We start from the raw sequence: 16,586 nt of genomic DNA, 5'->3' as shown, positions 1-16,586 counted from the left end.
TCTAGAGAGAGAAACTAGAGAAAAGAGAGTGTGTGTTAGTGTGTGTGAATCTTGTATCCGGATCTTCATTCATATAAATACATACAAGATTCATCATCATCTTCTTCTCATTCTCTTCTATTTGATCTGACATCATCCGTTTGATTGAGATTCCGCACCATCAAACGAATCTGATTGATACACAAGCAGATTAGGGACTAACAAACCTAGAAATTCAAAAGTTGTTACACCAAGAAGCAGGGGCGGACGCAAGATTTCACAGTAGGGGTTGCACAGGAAAGTCAGAGGTTGCACGGTAGTAGAAAAAATAAAATTTTCGAAAATTTTCCACTGCGGCCGGAAAAGTTAGGGGTTGCTAGTGCCACCATGGACCCCCTAGGTCTGCCCCTGCCAAGGAGAGATAGAGAAAGAGACGAGAGATATTTTAGTGTTAATATTCTTTGATTAAACCTCAAACAAGGTTGAATTTGAACTTCAAATGAAGAAATCGAAGATGGTGATGTTGATGTTGATAAGTATTTATATGAATTTTGATTCGTGATGTACCTCAAATTAAACCTCAAAAACCTTAGGTGAAGAAATCGAAATCAATATCCACTCATCGCCTATTGATCATCCGCTTGATCATCCGCTGACAGTAGCTGTGGTTTTCCTAGGGGTGACAATTAATGACACGAAACAAAACTAGGATGAATCTGAAATCCGAATTCGTGTTCGTGTCAAGTTTAAAAAAACACGATGTCGTGTCATGTCGTGTCGTGTTCGTGTTCAAATTTCGACACGAAATTGACATGATTTAGCAATTGTTTGTCGTGTTTTTCGGGTTTCTCGTGTTATGTATGATTAAACATTACTTAAGTAAACTAATTGGTATTTTATGTTATCATTGTGGTGTCGTGTTGTATTTATCGTTTTTCAATTGATTCGTTTTGCGTGTTAGTTAAAAAAACACGACATCGGGTCGTGTTTGTGTTACATAAAACATTGTCATGTTGTGTTGTGTCAGACAAAAACACGACACGAGTGTCCGATTTGCCACCCCTAGGTTTTCGGATGGTAATGAAATGAGATTTCGAACACGATTGTCCATGGTGATGGTGATGAAACATGATTTTGAACAAGATGGCTCTATTAACAGGATTATGTCCACATTCATATGATGACTTCACGATAGGTTGATGTGCCGCCGGCTTTAATGACGTGGTTTACCAAAAAGGGTCGTCGGTGGTGATGCTCTTTGGAACGATGAAAAGTTCAAGGGAGGGGGAGAAATTGAGTAGCACGAAGCTTGAATCTTGATTTTAGGTTATAAGTATTTATTGATTTTGATTTTAGTTTTTATTTTTATTTTTTAAATTTATATTATAATTATAATAATAAATAATAATAATAAAATTTATAATAAAGGCAATATGATAATTTTCCATTTGAAAGGGATAGAAACAAAACAAAAACATATCATAAAAAATTTCTGAATAAATAAAAGAGTTAGAAATACAACAATAATGCAAAAAATGCATTTATTTAAGCATGTTATAGTTTACCTTTTATATTTCATTTTTTTTTGGGTGTTTCTTTGCCTGTCTAAATAAATATAATACCATTGTATTTAAAAATATCCGTTTCTATTTAATTTTTATTTTGAGAAGCATCTTATCAAAATAAACTTTAAATATTGATTTTAGTTATCAAAAATTGATTTTTATTCTAAATAGGCATGTCATATATTTATCATAAACTAATCATATTGTTATCAAATAAACAATCGTTTAAATTATTCTTTGTACACGAGAGTCACGATGTGTAGGACGGATAATTGTCAGTTTGTCACATATGCCGCGTCACCATAAAATAATTGAAGTCTAATTTATAAAGCAGATTAGATTGCAGGGTGGGTGTCATGACTCAGTTGGACTTGGGGGCCTCTAAACGATTGCCCGGTCACAATCTTTCACTGATTGCCGTCTCCATTCTCTCATTACATTTCTTCAGTATGTTTCGGACCACATCCTCTCAATTATCTTACCAGATTTCCGCAATTTTCTGTATATAATTTTTCATGTAGATGATAAGAATTTTGATTATCATATTTGAGCTACTGTATAACTTGTTATATGCTAATTTTACTTTGAATTTCTGTTGATGCAGAGGCTTTTTGATCGGATTCAACTGTAGCCAAGTTATTTCAGTTCAGATTCTTCCTTTCGCAGATAAGCAGGTTTGAATCGCACGTACTAATTATATATTCCGATTCGCAAAATTGTATCTCCATTACAAATTGCGGTGAATTTTGTTGACGCGATATATGTTCAGATCTGAAACACTGTATCACTTGCCTTTTAAAAATTACGTTGATGCAAATATAATCCGATTTGCAACACCGTATCACTCGATCTTTACAAATTACGGTGAATTTCGTTGATGTGGGGGGTTTTTGATTCGATTCGACTACTTTTAAGTTACTTCAGTTGATATTTGTGTAAACAAGTTATTTTCAAGTTACAGTCAGTTTCGTGGATAATTTTTTTTTTGATTCGATTAGACTATATTCGAATTACTTCAATTCATGTTTGTTTAAACAGTTTATTTTCAACTTACGGTCAATCTCGTTGTTTCTAGCTTTTTTTTAGTTAATTAGGCATTTAGGCTATGTCAAGTCGCTTCAATTCATATTTGTGTAAAAATGTTACTGAATCGTGTTGTAACGTATGCTGCAGGATACATAATGGCTCAGATACTGCTCCATGGCACTCTTCATGTGACAATCTACGAAGTTGATAAGCTTCATTCGAGTGGTGGCGGAAATATATTCAAAAAGGTATGCATATACCTATACCCCATGTCTTTTCATTGAGAAGATCCAACTTCCAATTTCATTCTATCGATTAAACATTTGTTCCTTTTTTCAAAAAGGCAAAAAGTTTAGCAATTGACTTTTTGATCTCATTGGAGTTGTTTCTTATGGCAGTTGGTGGCTAACATAGAGGAGACTGTTGGATTTGGGAAAGGAACTGCCAAAATTTATGCAACAATCGATCTAGAAAAAGCCAGAGTTGGAAGGACTAGGAAGATTGAGAATGAGGTCGAGAACCCAAGGTGGTATGAGTCCTTCCACATTTACTGTGCTCATCTTGCTTCTGATGTTATATTCACTGTCAAAGATGATAATCCCATTGGTGCAACATTACTCGGAAGAGCTTATGTCCCTGTTCGAGATCTCTTAGAAGGGGAAGAATTAGACAGATGGGTTGAAATCCTGGATACTAACAAAAATCCCATAAGTGCGGGTTCCAAAATCCATGTGAAACTACAGTTTTTTGATGTCACTCAAGACCGAAATTGGAATGTCGGGGTCAAAAGCGGAAAATACCCCGGAGTCCCTTACACATTCTTCACTCAAAGACAAGGATGCCGTGTTTCTTTATACCAAGACGCCCATGTCCCCGACAATTTCATCCCCGAAATACCCCTCGCTGGTGGAAAAAATTACGAACCACACAGATGTTGGGAAGATGTGTTTGATGCCATCACAAATGCAAAACACTTCATTTATATCACCGGGTGGTCTGTTTACACCGGGATTACTTTGATAAGAGATACAAGAAGGCAAAAGGCGGGAGGTGATATCACGCTTGGTGAGCTTCTAAAAACCAAAGCAAGTGAAGGTGTTCGTGTTCTTATGCTTGTTTGGGACGATAGAACTTCTGTAGATGTTTTCAAAAAAGACGGATTAATGGCGACTCACGATGAAGATACTGAAAACTACTTCCGGGGTAGCGAAGTCCATTGTGTTTTATGCCCTCGGAATCCCGATGATGGTGGAAGCTTCATTCAAGACCTCCAAATCTCCACCATGTTCACTCACCACCAGAAAATTCTTGTGGTGGATTCTGCAATGCCGACTCCGGAATCACAAAACCGGAGAGTTGTAAGCTTTGTTGGCGGAATCGATCTTTGCGACGGGCGATACGATTCCCCATTCCATTCCCTTTTCCGAACTTTGGACACCGCCCACCACGACGATTTCCACCAACCTAACTACCCCGGTGCTACGATAACAAAAGGTGGACCCCGCGAGCCGTGGCACGACATACATTCGCGACTCGAAGGACCGGTTGCGTGGGACGTGTTATTTAACTTCGAACAAAGGTGGAAAAAACAAGGCGGGAAGGACGTTTTGGTCAATTTACGAGAATTGGACGAAATTACCCCTCCGTCTCCGATCATGTTCCCGGATGACCAAGAGACATGGAACGTTCAGGTTTTCCGGTCAATCGACGGTGGAGCCGCTTTTGGGTTCCCGGACACACCGGAAGAGGCGGCGAAAGCCGGTCTAGTCAGTGGAAAGGACAACATCATTGACCGAAGTATACAAGACGCGTATATTCACGCTATCCGAAGAGCCAAACGCTTCATCTATATAGAAAACCAGTATTTCCTAGGAAGCTCATACGGGTGGGAACCCGATGGCATTAAAGGAGAAGATGTTGGTGCTTTACATTTAATCCCGAAAGAACTTTCGTTGAAAATAACGACTAAAATTGAGGCGGGTGAAAAGTTTACGGTTTATGTTGTGGTCCCGATGTGGCCGGAAGGGATACCGGAAAGTGCTTCGGTTCAAGCTATATTGGATTGGCAAAGGAGGACTATGGATATGATGTATAAAGATATTATTCAGGCTCTTCAGGTTCAGGGGCTTGAAGAAGACCCGAGAGATTATCTTACGTTTTTTTGCCTTGGGAATCGTGAGATGAAACAGGAGGGTGAATATGTACCCTCGGAATCGCCAGACCCGGATACGGATTACTTGAAAGCTCAGGAGGCTCGGAGGTTCATGATCTATGTTCATGCCAAAATGATGATCGGTATAATATCATAATAACTCGAGTAAATTACAATTTTGTTTCGTGAGTTTAGATGATTTTTTCGGTTTTGGTTTTTAAAGGAGTCACAATTTGCAATTTTGGTCCCTAAATCATTAATTCTAAGTTTCTAACTGCTTAGTTGTTTATCAATTAAAAATGACCATCTTTCACTTGGACCACCGGATCAAAGTCATTATGAAACATCAAAATGGCCTGAGATTATTTTTCCCTTGGACCACCTGACCATTTTGTCCTTGTGGTACAGGGCAAAATGGTCATTTTAAATTAATTAACAAACGAGTAGTTAGATATTATGATTCAGGGACCAAAATCATTATGAAACATCAAAATAAAGACCAAATTGCAAACCAAAACCCAAAAAATAATTTGAACTCTACCAAAAATGTAATATACCAGTATAATATTTTTTTCTTCAATGGTCGTTTAAAAAAGTTAACAGTTGAATAGGTAGATCTAACTATTGAGGGACCAAAATTACAAACTTGCTTAAGCAAAGCCAAAACAATCATCTAAATTCAGGGTCCAAAAATGTAAAATCCAGTCTAACAACTTTCTTCTTCAATCTTCACTTGTGTGTTGCAGTGGATGACGAATACATTATCATCGGATCAGCAAACATAAACCAGCGATCCATGGACGGTGCTCGGGATACCGAGATAGCAATGGGAGCCTACCAGCCTTTCCATTTATCGACCCGTGAACCAGCAAGGGGTCAGATATATGGGTTTCGTATGGCTTTATGGTACGAACACATGGGGATGCTTGATGAAAGCTTCCAGAACCCAGAAAACATAAACTGTGTGAAAAAGGTTAATCAGATTGCTGAGAAATATTGGGATTTGTTTGCAAGTGAGAATCTTGAACAGGATTTGCCAGGTCATTTGTTGCGATACCCGATTGGGGTTGATAGTGAAGGTAATGTTACGGAATTGCCAGGAACGGAGTTTTTTCCGGATACTAAGGCTCGTGTTCTTGGTGCCAAATCTGATTACCTTCCTCCAATTCTTACAGCCTGAGAATTTTATGGTTGGTATATAATAATAATAATAAGGTATGTTTGCTTTGGATGTGGTTAAATGAGGGAAGACTTGGGTTTTCTAGTGGTTTGTATTGTCTTTTACTTGTTTTCCCTAACTATGACTTTTAGTTGATGCAACTTCTAATATCTTTGTGATTCCTGTTATATGTATAATGTATGTTAAGTGAGATATATATGCTTTTATCTATAAAAGGAATCTCATAACATATATATTTTTCATACATACATGTTACAACATAAATCCCAATAGGGCCCCAAACTGTCGTTTGAACCTTGCAAACACTCGTGTGATGGGTATGTGGATTGACCACATGATATCTACCGATAATCCGTCATTGTGGTGAGGTTCAAAAATGGGTATGATGAAGACTTATAACTGTACTCACTACTCAGTATGTTCATAAACTGAGTATGACTAAATCATCATGTTATGTTTATGGATTGTGATGATTATATTATGTCTAACCCTGTGTAACTCATCAAACTTCATAGATTAATGTACTATTATGACACGTGACACATGTGATAAGAACGTTTACGAACATGAGGAGTTGATGCTTAGTGTAAGATTTGGAAGATGATACTTAATTGGAACATCCCTCCTACTTAATTTTAAACAAAGGATTTTGTGAGATGTTGCTTAATATTTTATCTATAATTTAACTGATATTTTAAATTAACCATAAGTGAGATGTTGCATTGCCACTCGACATAATGTCATCAACAAAAAGGTATATACCAATGCACCTTTTCTTGAATCTCATGAGAAATATCTCTTCAAAATCAAAACGCAAAGATTTTATCCATGATGTAACCCGATCTCCATATAGAATGACTATGTGTTGACCAACTGGAGTTCGAGCGTAGGTCGTAGACCTACAATAGCCCTCATATATTCCGAAAACATGTCTAGCTTCTGTATTCCTCCATATAGTCTCTTGAGGAATGCTATATATGTATTCTCTAAGCCGATGAATACCATCCGAAAATCCTCCACAAGGTGCCGAACATGAAGCTGATATGATTGAAGCGTACAATATGTTTTCTAATGTCTCGCCGATTTCGATGTTCTCTGACTTCACCGCGAACCGGAGGGCGGTGCGATGATTGTGCACGTTTTGACATCAGCCTAGTGGTGGACGGCGAACACCGGGCGTCGTTCATGAAAGAGATCGTAGATAAAATAGAAGCTCGACGATGAAAACACAACTCTGCTTTTGATATTACACCCGATTCTGATTACCTTCTTCCATAATTTTGCCTTTTCGAACGGTTGTAGATGAGAATGGTTTTTGTTGAAGCAAGATGAGAGATGAATGAGTGTATGGATCATTTAAGGTGTGTACTAGTTACACTAATTAAAAGAGTAAAATATAAACAATGACATAACAATTTCTTTCAAGAGAAATCAAATATTTTTTTTATAATTTCTTTCTGCTTATCCTTTTATTTATTAAATCAAGACAAATTAAGATAGATAATTAATTGTATCCACGTGTCATAATCTTATATGATATGAAGAATAAATAGGAAAAAAAAAATAAAATAATATTTAATTTTTCTAACAAATATGACATGACAAAAACAACCTATAAACCCTTCCAATTTCCACAAAATGATGTATTAAACCCTTTATGACCTTAGATTACCGAAAAATAACAACCTTTAAACAAAACAAAAATAAGATCTTGTAGGGCTATGATGGTCAACAAAAACAATAAAATTCGTCATATATGGAGTTTAACCAAAATGATATTAGGCGTAGATTGGACTTTTGGATATGGCCGACTTCCTGGTAGCATCCAGCAAGATCCGTGGAGTATCTATCTAAACATAATTTAACATTTTTTTTCGCGTTTCAATAATCTTGGATCTGCAATCTTTCGCCAAAAATTCATCAGCCAAGAAGAATAATTTCCAAGTATCTGAGTTCGCCGCTATCCTCTCGACCTAGGGCTTCCAATCCTTTCCGTTTCAGAAGGGGATCATTCAAAGATTACCACCCAAAGGGAAGGAAAGAGACCAAATGTATGCCCCTTTACGACGCGTCTCTTTATGTCAACGTTAATTTATTTTGCAATCGCCGTAATGTTTCAGCTATATATGATTAATTCAACACCTCTATTGAATCAGGGCCTATTGATCTTTCCTCCTTTGGTGAAATTAAATCGATGTTTCTTGTTGGAGCACTGCTACGTTTTGGATTTGTAACAGCTTGGCTCTTTCACCTTGTTGCCTGTATGGGGTACGTTGTTTCATTCCATCAATTTCTGGAGTTTTCTTCTCATTCATCTTTCTGCCGATTGTTTTTTTTTTTTTTTTTTTTTTTTTTTTTTTTTTTTGCACATTTACTAATTAGGTTTTTGCTGTGTAATAATATGAATCAATCTTTTTTTGCTGAACATGAGATTGTATACCATCCTTTCATTATGTTCTTGTTATGTTTACGATTGGTAGGGGAAATTCATGAATACAAAAACGATTGCTTGTTAGAAAGCCCTAGATTCAAGACCTAGAAAGAAGGTGCATAATGATGAATTGTGACTTTCTAATCCTATATTCAATTGTCACTAAGTGGTTCCATTTGTGACACAATAAATCATGATATTTTCATACCTGAAACACAATAAATCATGATATTTTCTTGTTCCTAAAAGAAAAATTGAACTTTTTATCATCCTCTCTAGCACCAATATATGAACTTATATGGTGTAACAGTAGCTTTATAGGTAAAAGGCTATAGATATAATAAAGGTCTAAATTCAAATAAAGATTCTAACTTTGTTGTGTAATTGCAAGTGTAAGAGGTTAAAATGGGTTTTATATAAAAGTTTATGTGTGTTATCTCATGTGTTGCATCTTATAATAACATACATTAAGATTAAAATGTTGATAAGATGATTAAAAGAGGTAAAGAAAATCTTAATCTTTTAACTTGTAAGTTTATTCAATGACATCATTTGTAACAGAGCAGTTGCTGTCTTGGATGTGATGCGAAGCACAAACTGATCAAAAGTCAAAGGCAAACTCGCCCAATGTCAAAACCTTGTATGGCAGATGACACCTGGACAAGTAGTAGATTTGACATGGACAACACACGCGATCCATCTCTTGATTCTCATGACTTCATAAATCATGGCAAGAACATTATATATATTTTTTACCCTTTTATTAATTTTCACATGTATTCTTTTATTCTTATTTCAAATAATAAAATTTGGTAATAGGTTTTCTTCTGTGGAACCAAAGTAGACAGCAGTGGATAGGAAATAAAAGAAATAGACAAAGAAACAAGCCTCGCGAACCAAGATTGAGGTAACATTTTTTTTTTACTTCAAATTATTTGAATAAAATTAGATTAATTTTGTAGAAAAGTTTAAAGAAGCATTTTTTTTAACGGTTTTTGCAGTAAGAATGTTACGTATGATAGTTTGCTAGGTAGCAACAAGCCCTTTGCAAAGCCCATTCCTCTTTCTGTAAGCCGTTTTTATTTTTTTATTTATTTTTATTTTTTTTGTGGATGAGGAAGACTTACAATATTGGTTAAAACTTAAAACTTGCAGGAAATGGTAGATTTTTTGGGGGATGTATGGGAGCAGGAAGGGTTGTATGATTGAAAATAGGTGGAAATTAAACTTAGTCTTGAATTGTGGTTTAAAATAACACATTAGGTTATTATGTTGAATTCTTTTTATTTTTATTTTTATTTATTATGCTTACTGTAACCTTTATTTATTTTTCTGGTATTGGACTATTTAACTGACTAGATCCATAGGCAGAACTTGTAAAAACCCCCTGGTTTAAACTTTAAACTTTAAACTTGTAACTTTATTTCTCACCTAGGGATGTAAGATGTTGCATAAAATACAAGAAAAGGAAAAATTGGTTACTTTACTTTTTTACTTTATTCGCTGTTTATTCTTTGGGCATTTGTTTTTGCTTGGAAATTTGTAAGATCCGTTTTGTTTTCGTGTTTGGTTGCTAGTTGGTAATTATACATACTAAATGACATTTCCTCACCTCTAGTAATGAGTTTTCAAGAAGTCGTTCCCTACTAATGACCTTTTGAGATAGAAAGACAATATGAACCTCACACTCTTTCCTTCATTTTTTCTTTACCGCCTAATTTCATTGTCATTTTACAACTATAAATAGTTTTGCCAAACATACAAAAATCTTGTAACTTATAACTTTTTGCCACCAAATAACTTATCAAATCATTTTTTTAAAAAAATTCGCTACCACATAAGCTAATAAACACTTTTACAAAAAAAAAAAATTCGTTTTGAAATAAAATCCCAATAACTCCTTCATTTTCTATTTATCCTAGATCCTTAGAAAATATGGGTTGTATCTACAAGAAATTTCCCATGTAATTTTTTTTTCTATGATGTAGTTTCGAGAAAACGAAGATGGTTTTAGTGTTTTAAGGAGGCAAACTGCATGTTCTAGAAAAAGTAGCATCTAACAAGCCTAAAAACAACGAAGTTGCCCCTAAGCATAAGAGATTATTCACAAGGTGAGCTCGAGTTCCGTATAGAAGGATCGAGTTGGCTTAAGCTAGAGCACTATGAATTTAAACGAGTCAAGATCATGATTAACTTGGCTCATTTACACCCCTAGATATCATTGCTCAATCTCCAATATGATCAAATTTATTGTATTCAAAATAATTAAAACCATTGCTTTTCATGACAACACCTCAATACTTTTTATGAATGTGAAGAAGGAAAACGAATTACCGATTTCTATTAAAGGGTCTACAACCGGCAAAAGAAAATTCATTTTTTAACATGGGGTTATTCGAATTAGTGTAATAGTGTGTGAGAGGAAGAGGAGAGGGGAAGCATGCATTCTTGCCAATTAAAAGGTAAGAAATCACCTGTTATGGTAAAAATAATTTCTTTGGTAAAAAATTTGGTTATTATGTTTTATGCTATAAATTGTAGTAATTGATAAAAACTTCTCAAATTACATGTTCCTTGCAATATTTTTTGCTTAACATATAATTTAAGAAATGTCTTTCGACTAATAAGAAAATTCCTCAAAAATCAAATGATAAAAAATAGTAAAACAACCTCAAAAATCAAATGATAAAAAATAGTAAAACAAGATATTGGTGAATAATATTTGTAGTTCTATTGAGTATGTTATAAAATTATAAATTAATAAAATGATTTAGAGTCTTATAGAAGGTAGTAGAATTTTCATTTTAAAAAAGAGAACAACAAGAAACTTCTCATTTCTTCTTCCATCTCTTATTTACCCTCAATTTCAACACCATCACCACAAACACAACAATGGCCATGTCCCGTTTTATCACTCACAGCCACCGATCACCTCTCAAAACCCAACAATGGACCTCTCAATTCCTCCACCGTTTCACCATCACGACATCCACCGACCACCCTGAAAAATCAGACACAAAAGAGCTTTCCATCTCCGAATCTACCACAAAACCCAAACTCTTTTCACCAAAGAGACGCAGCCGGAGATCACGTCCTTGGTCGAGAAACAATGATCGGAACGTCCTTCCTTCTCTCTCCGGTACCTTCGCTCTCTTAAACTATTATTCACCACCGAATTTTTTCTTTCTTAATTATTTCTAAATAATTCCAAGATTTCTTGAAATTCACCAGGTGTTGGGCATGCCATCGTGGAAGCGGCGGCGAACATGAACAGACTACTGGAAAACTTGTCTCTGTCCCATCTGATAAGGAGATTCAAAGAGAAAGATGAGAGTTACAGCATCAAGTATCAGATGCCTGGGCTGTCGAAAGATGATGTGAAGATTACAGTTGAAGATGGGATGTTGTTCATCCGAGGAGAGCATAAGGAGGAGGAGGAGGAAGGAGACGAGGAGGAGTATTGGACTGCAGCCAGATACGGGTACTATAACACTAGCCTGATGCTGCCGGAGGATGCTAAAGTGGAGGAGATCAAGGCGGAGATGAAAGATGGGGTGCTTCATGTAATCATACCAAAAGATGACACCAAGAAGAAGAATGTCAAGGAGGTTAAAGTTGGCTAGTAATTAAGTAGTATCTATATGTGAGTATATGTATGTATTGACTTGTGAATTATAATTCTAATGTGTATATATATATATATATATATATATATATATATATATATATATATATATATATATATATATATATATATATATATATATATATATGTGTGTGTGTGTGTGTGTGGTGGAAATTTCAATACATGGTGGATAAAAAATGCAAAATAAGTCTGAGATATTCTTCTTACATGAGACGTTTTATTGATAGTGCTTTGGTGGTTATAAATGGCATCAAATGGAACATTCTTGTATCCATTAACCAAAGTTAAGATTTTAATGTGGTGGTTTTTGTTTGAAACGCTTGCCGACTAGAGATAATCTCTAAAGACCGGGGGTAAATGTTTATTCTTTTTTGTGCCGGTTGTGCGAGGTATATGTGGAAACTGCGGATCGTTTATTACTTCATTGTTGTTTAGAAATAGTGGTTAATGTGTTTGATGGAGTGGTAAAAAATTCATGCAATTGTCACCATCGCTAAAAAAGGTTTAGAAGTGGTTATTCTCACGACGGAATGCATTTTTTTAAAGATACAATTCTAATTAAAAAGGTTTTTCATTGCACATTCGTGAAAATTGTAAGGCAATTGTATTTTTTTGGCTTTGTAACAAAGACCAAAATACTAAAAGTTAATTGGGTTTGGTATCTTTAAAACTCAACTTTTTTTTTTAATAATTTTTTTTAGCATCTTGCTAGTTCTTATATAATTTTTCTAAAATAACAAAAAAAAAAATCAATATGGACTTGAATTCCAACTAAATAAAACAAATTTTCTAAAATAACAAACAAAAAAATTCAATATGGACTTGAATTCCAACTAAATAAAACAATTTGGTATGATAAAACAATAGTAGACCCCCATGAATTTATGTCCGAAAGATAAATAAAATAAAGAATTTATGTCCGAAGGATAAATAAAACAATTTTTGCATGTAGTCTTACGAAATAAATTATGACCGATGAATTTGAATTTGACGAATCGATGGTATGTCTCTGGAGTGTCTAACAACCCCAAAATCCGTCATTTTGGGGTATACATATGGTGTCAAAACGACAACTAATAATCGTCGAAAACTGAAAATCTCAATGTCAAAACTTGTTCAGAAAGGTAATCAAATGTTGATCACGGACTGATAATTTAATTAATCATTAATTTTTTAGTTCGCTTAATATAAATATTTAATTAGCCAAGAAAGCCCAATTACTCTGATGCCTTTTATATGATGGTCAAATATCGATATATCTAAGCTTATTTTGGTTACATGAATAAAACAATGCTAAACACCTATCATTTACCAAGCTTGATCCATTTTGACGATTGTAACATCTCAAAAACATTGGTAAAATTTTCATTTTTCAAACACCAAAAAATACAACTTTATGCCTTTACATGGCTTAATGGAGCGTGATACCAAACCCAAGTCCAAAGCACACTTCAATGCCCAAAGATACAAACATGGAAGGATGAGAGTGACCAAACTCCCATTTTTATCACTCTACAAGCTCAGAAGTGATGGAAAATGCCATTCATGAGGTCTAGTGTAACATCCCAAAAATTATAAGTGAAATTTTTTATTTTTAAGTCAACCAAAATCCATCAAATATTCATATTAACCATGTCAATATGAAAATAGTTATCATAGTACAATCCAAAAATCATAAAAATGCTAAAGACGGGTGGATGCACTGCGATTGGGCCAGGTCCTTCCCCTTCGAACTCGAAGTACCTGAAACATAAACTTAAACCGTAAGTGCAAAACTTAGTGAGTTCCCCAAATACCACATACCATACATCATACATACATATCATGCTAAAGAAAGTACGGGTCTATTTCACCCCTGAGTCCCTTCCGACGCCTTCGGTATCTTTCAACCGGTAGATGTCTATTTCACCCCATACAGCTAAGCATACAGTCATACTAGCAAGAGTCATAAAGACTGCAAGCACATACATGCATACCAGGAAGTGTCACAAAGACCATTATTATCCTACAACATACTCCAGTGGGTCGACATTGGTGCCTTCGACCCACAAGTTCGGTGAGGAGACTCACCTCAATATAAAGTTGAACAAATTACGCTCTCAGGCCGCTGCTACAACGACTCCTCACACTGAACATATCCAAAATTAACCCTAATATATAATCAAGGTAATAACCCATAATAAATGGTCCAAATTATAATCAAACAGCTAAGGGTAAAAGACCATTTACCCTTTTCTTAATTTACCAATATAACCATGGCCCAAATCCATAAAGACCTAAGGCCCAATAATGACCTAAACCCATAAATACCTAAGGCCCAAACAATGACCCAAATATCTTTTGGTGTGTACGCTAAACGTACCACCCTATTATGCCCAACGTACATGCTTTAACAACAAAGAGGAACGGGGTTAAACACGTTATGCTGAGCGTATGCATATTTATGCCCAACGTACTCCCCAGAAGCCCAAAATCCACATTAATCACTTAATGCATTAAGTCTAAATGTCCAAATCAAAGATTTTGCTCTTGGGAAATGTCTTAAATGACAAAGTCATCAACGTGATGCCTTTACATGGCTCAAAGAAGCCCAAAGCCAAAATCTAACCTTCTAATTCCATATTATGAACATCAACTCATGCATGGTTGAGCTAAATCCATCAAGATGCTATTTTTATGTATTAGGGACCTCAAAAACATCAAGATCTAATATCCTAAGCTTCTGGAGTAATTTATACTCACATGAATCAACCTAAGGGACCCAAATATGCCAAAAACCCTAACTAACTAGATCTAAGAGATGAAGCAACAAGGTTGAGACTATATACCTCCAGAAGGATGATCAAGGTGAGCAAGGTCGAGATCTACAAGCTTCAAACCACCCAATGCTTCTCCAAAGAGTTCTTCTTTCTTCAAAATGAACCAAAAACACACCAACTCACTCAAAAGGCTCAATATTCTCTCAAAAGGGGCTAGGATTTCGAGGGGACTATTTTAGGATAATGGAGGCTGTGTTGGATTAGTGTCTAAGTCCATAACTATATTTGGTATGTACTTGACCCGACTCGGCATGGTCCATTTGGGTTGCATGGCATCGGAACATTTGGATAGACCGTTTGTGAGAAGAGGACATTTGTGACATATTAATATATTATAAGTTCTAATATATTAATATGAAATCATGTTATTTAATTAGTATTGATCAAGAATTAATTTAGTGATCAAAAGAGACTAATTAAATATATGGGGATTGATTGTGTAAATCATTCATTCTTATATATGTGGGCTTATGATCCATGATTCCTTATGTTGGGTTTAACCCATGTGGTGATCCATGGATACTCCATGGAGGTTAAAACCCATGGAGCATAAGGAATGGGTAAAGTCATGGATTACATGGTGTAACCCTAATGTGCACACTATATAAGGACCCTTTTAGCTCAAGAAATCGGCACTTGTGATACATAGATGGGGGCTAGCCGATTTGAGCATGAGTGTCTTCTTCTCATGGTTATTCCATGTGTTGGTGATGTTGTGTGAACCATTTGAGGTGTCACACTAGGGGCACTAGGCTCTCGAGCTTCATGGAGTCAAGCTACATCGACAAGGTATGTATTTCTATCTAGTTTATTACCCAAGTATCAAAAGATTGTATGCTAGTTAGGGTAATACCTTGGAATGTTCATATTTGCATGTATAATAAAAAAAAACATAGATCCAAGGTATTTAGGGTTGCATGTACACCTAGGAGTGTTAGAATGCTCAAAACCCAACAGTGGTATTAGAGCCTAGGCTTGTTTTCTTGTTATACTTGCAAAATCTGCTTAAAAATCGAAGTTTTTGCTGTCTGGGCATCTGACTCGGCGAGTCCATCAGGTGACTCGACGAGTCCATGCCTTAAAAGTGTTCAAACCGATCCAACTCGTCGAGTTGGTTCATGCACTCGACGAGTTGGACCCCCAGACAGCATATCTTCGACTGTTTTGGCTGGAATTGGACTAGGAACATTACCTTAAGCTGTTTTTCAACTTATAAACCTGTTTTTGATGTGGTAATGTTCATGCTAATCCAATTTCAAAGATAATTGTCAATAGATTCATGTTTTGTATTAGTTTCATGGTTAGGCTGATTACATGAAAAAGTTTGATTGAATTATCTTGTTCTTATGAGTTGCTTAGATTAATAGAAAAGTTATGTGAAATTGTTGTTTTCAATCCAAATTAATCTAAGAGTTGGTTCTAAAATGTGTTTTTGTAACTTGTCCTCAAGTTATATGAAAAGTCACATTTAAGATTCATAAAACTCATAAATATTTCCATAGGTTATGAATAAAGAAAAGTCATATTCTTTTAATAGTTTAAAGTCTTCCATAACTTGTCCTCAAGTTATGGAACTTGAAGAGTTTTTTGAATTAAAACTACTTTAAACACATAAGTTATGGAATTGAATAGTTTTGAATAGTTTCAAAACTTGCCCTCAAGTTTTGGAATTTGTAAAGTTTTCCCTTATGACTACTTTAATTCCAAGTTAAGCCCTTAGAATTTTAAAAGTTAAAATTCAACCCTTATACTTTATAGTATTATAAGTTAATATATATATATATATAT

General features: G+C 35.2%; 3 protein-coding genes across 5 annotated transcripts; all 3 read left to right on the top strand.

Annotated features, from left to right (window-relative positions):
* Positions 1-1,876: 1,876 nt before the first annotated feature.
* LOC145139619 (phospholipase D alpha 1) lies at positions 1,877-6,131 on the top strand. 2 transcript variants are annotated; one of them, XM_079073394.1, is made up of 5 exons: positions 1,877-1,991; positions 2,149-2,218; positions 2,718-2,818; positions 2,969-4,865; positions 5,469-6,131. In XM_079073394.1, the coding sequence occupies exons 3-5, from the start codon at positions 2,726-2,728 to the stop codon at positions 5,900-5,902; spliced, it is 2,424 nt and encodes an 807-aa protein (XP_078929520.1). In that variant the 5' UTR covers positions 1,877-1,991; positions 2,149-2,218; positions 2,718-2,725; the 3' UTR covers positions 5,903-6,131. The 2 variants fall into 2 exon arrangements, with proteins under 2 accessions (XP_078929520.1, XP_078929548.1); XM_079073422.1 differs by having other exon boundaries at positions 1,958-2,045.
* Positions 6,132-7,673: 1,542 nt separating this feature from the next.
* LOC145139501 (uncharacterized) lies at positions 7,674-9,814 on the top strand. Of its 2 annotated transcripts, XM_079073322.1 has the most exons (6): positions 7,674-7,953; positions 8,059-8,170; positions 8,900-9,063; positions 9,153-9,240; positions 9,335-9,401; positions 9,489-9,814. In XM_079073322.1, the coding sequence occupies exons 2-6, from the start codon at positions 8,097-8,099 to the stop codon at positions 9,540-9,542; spliced, it is 447 nt and encodes a 148-aa protein (XP_078929448.1). In that variant the 5' UTR covers positions 7,674-7,953; positions 8,059-8,096; the 3' UTR covers positions 9,543-9,814. The 2 variants fall into 2 exon arrangements, with proteins under 2 accessions (XP_078929448.1, XP_078929478.1); XM_079073352.1 differs by lacking the exon at positions 7,674-7,953 and having other exon boundaries at positions 8,895-9,063.
* A 1,339-nt stretch (positions 9,815-11,153) lies between these two features.
* Positions 11,154-11,997, top strand: LOC145104917 (HSP20-like chaperones superfamily protein). Its single transcript, XM_079042079.1, has 2 exons — positions 11,154-11,472; positions 11,565-11,997. Exons 1-2 carry the CDS (start codon positions 11,226-11,228, stop codon positions 11,954-11,956), a joined length of 639 nt encoding a protein of 212 aa, XP_078898205.1. The 5' UTR covers positions 11,154-11,225; the 3' UTR covers positions 11,957-11,997.
* The last annotated feature ends 4,589 nt before the right edge of the window (positions 11,998-16,586 follow it).

This window comes from Lactuca virosa, chromosome 1 (genome assembly GCF_052849685.1).
Source record: "Lactuca virosa cultivar CGN04683 chromosome 1, Lactuca_virosa_CGN04683_v6, whole genome shotgun sequence".
Classification (NCBI taxonomy): Eukaryota; Viridiplantae; Streptophyta; class Magnoliopsida; order Asterales; family Asteraceae; genus Lactuca; species Lactuca virosa.
The sequence above is the reverse complement of the archived record's forward strand: the minus strand, read 5'-3'. Positions and strand labels throughout refer to the sequence as shown.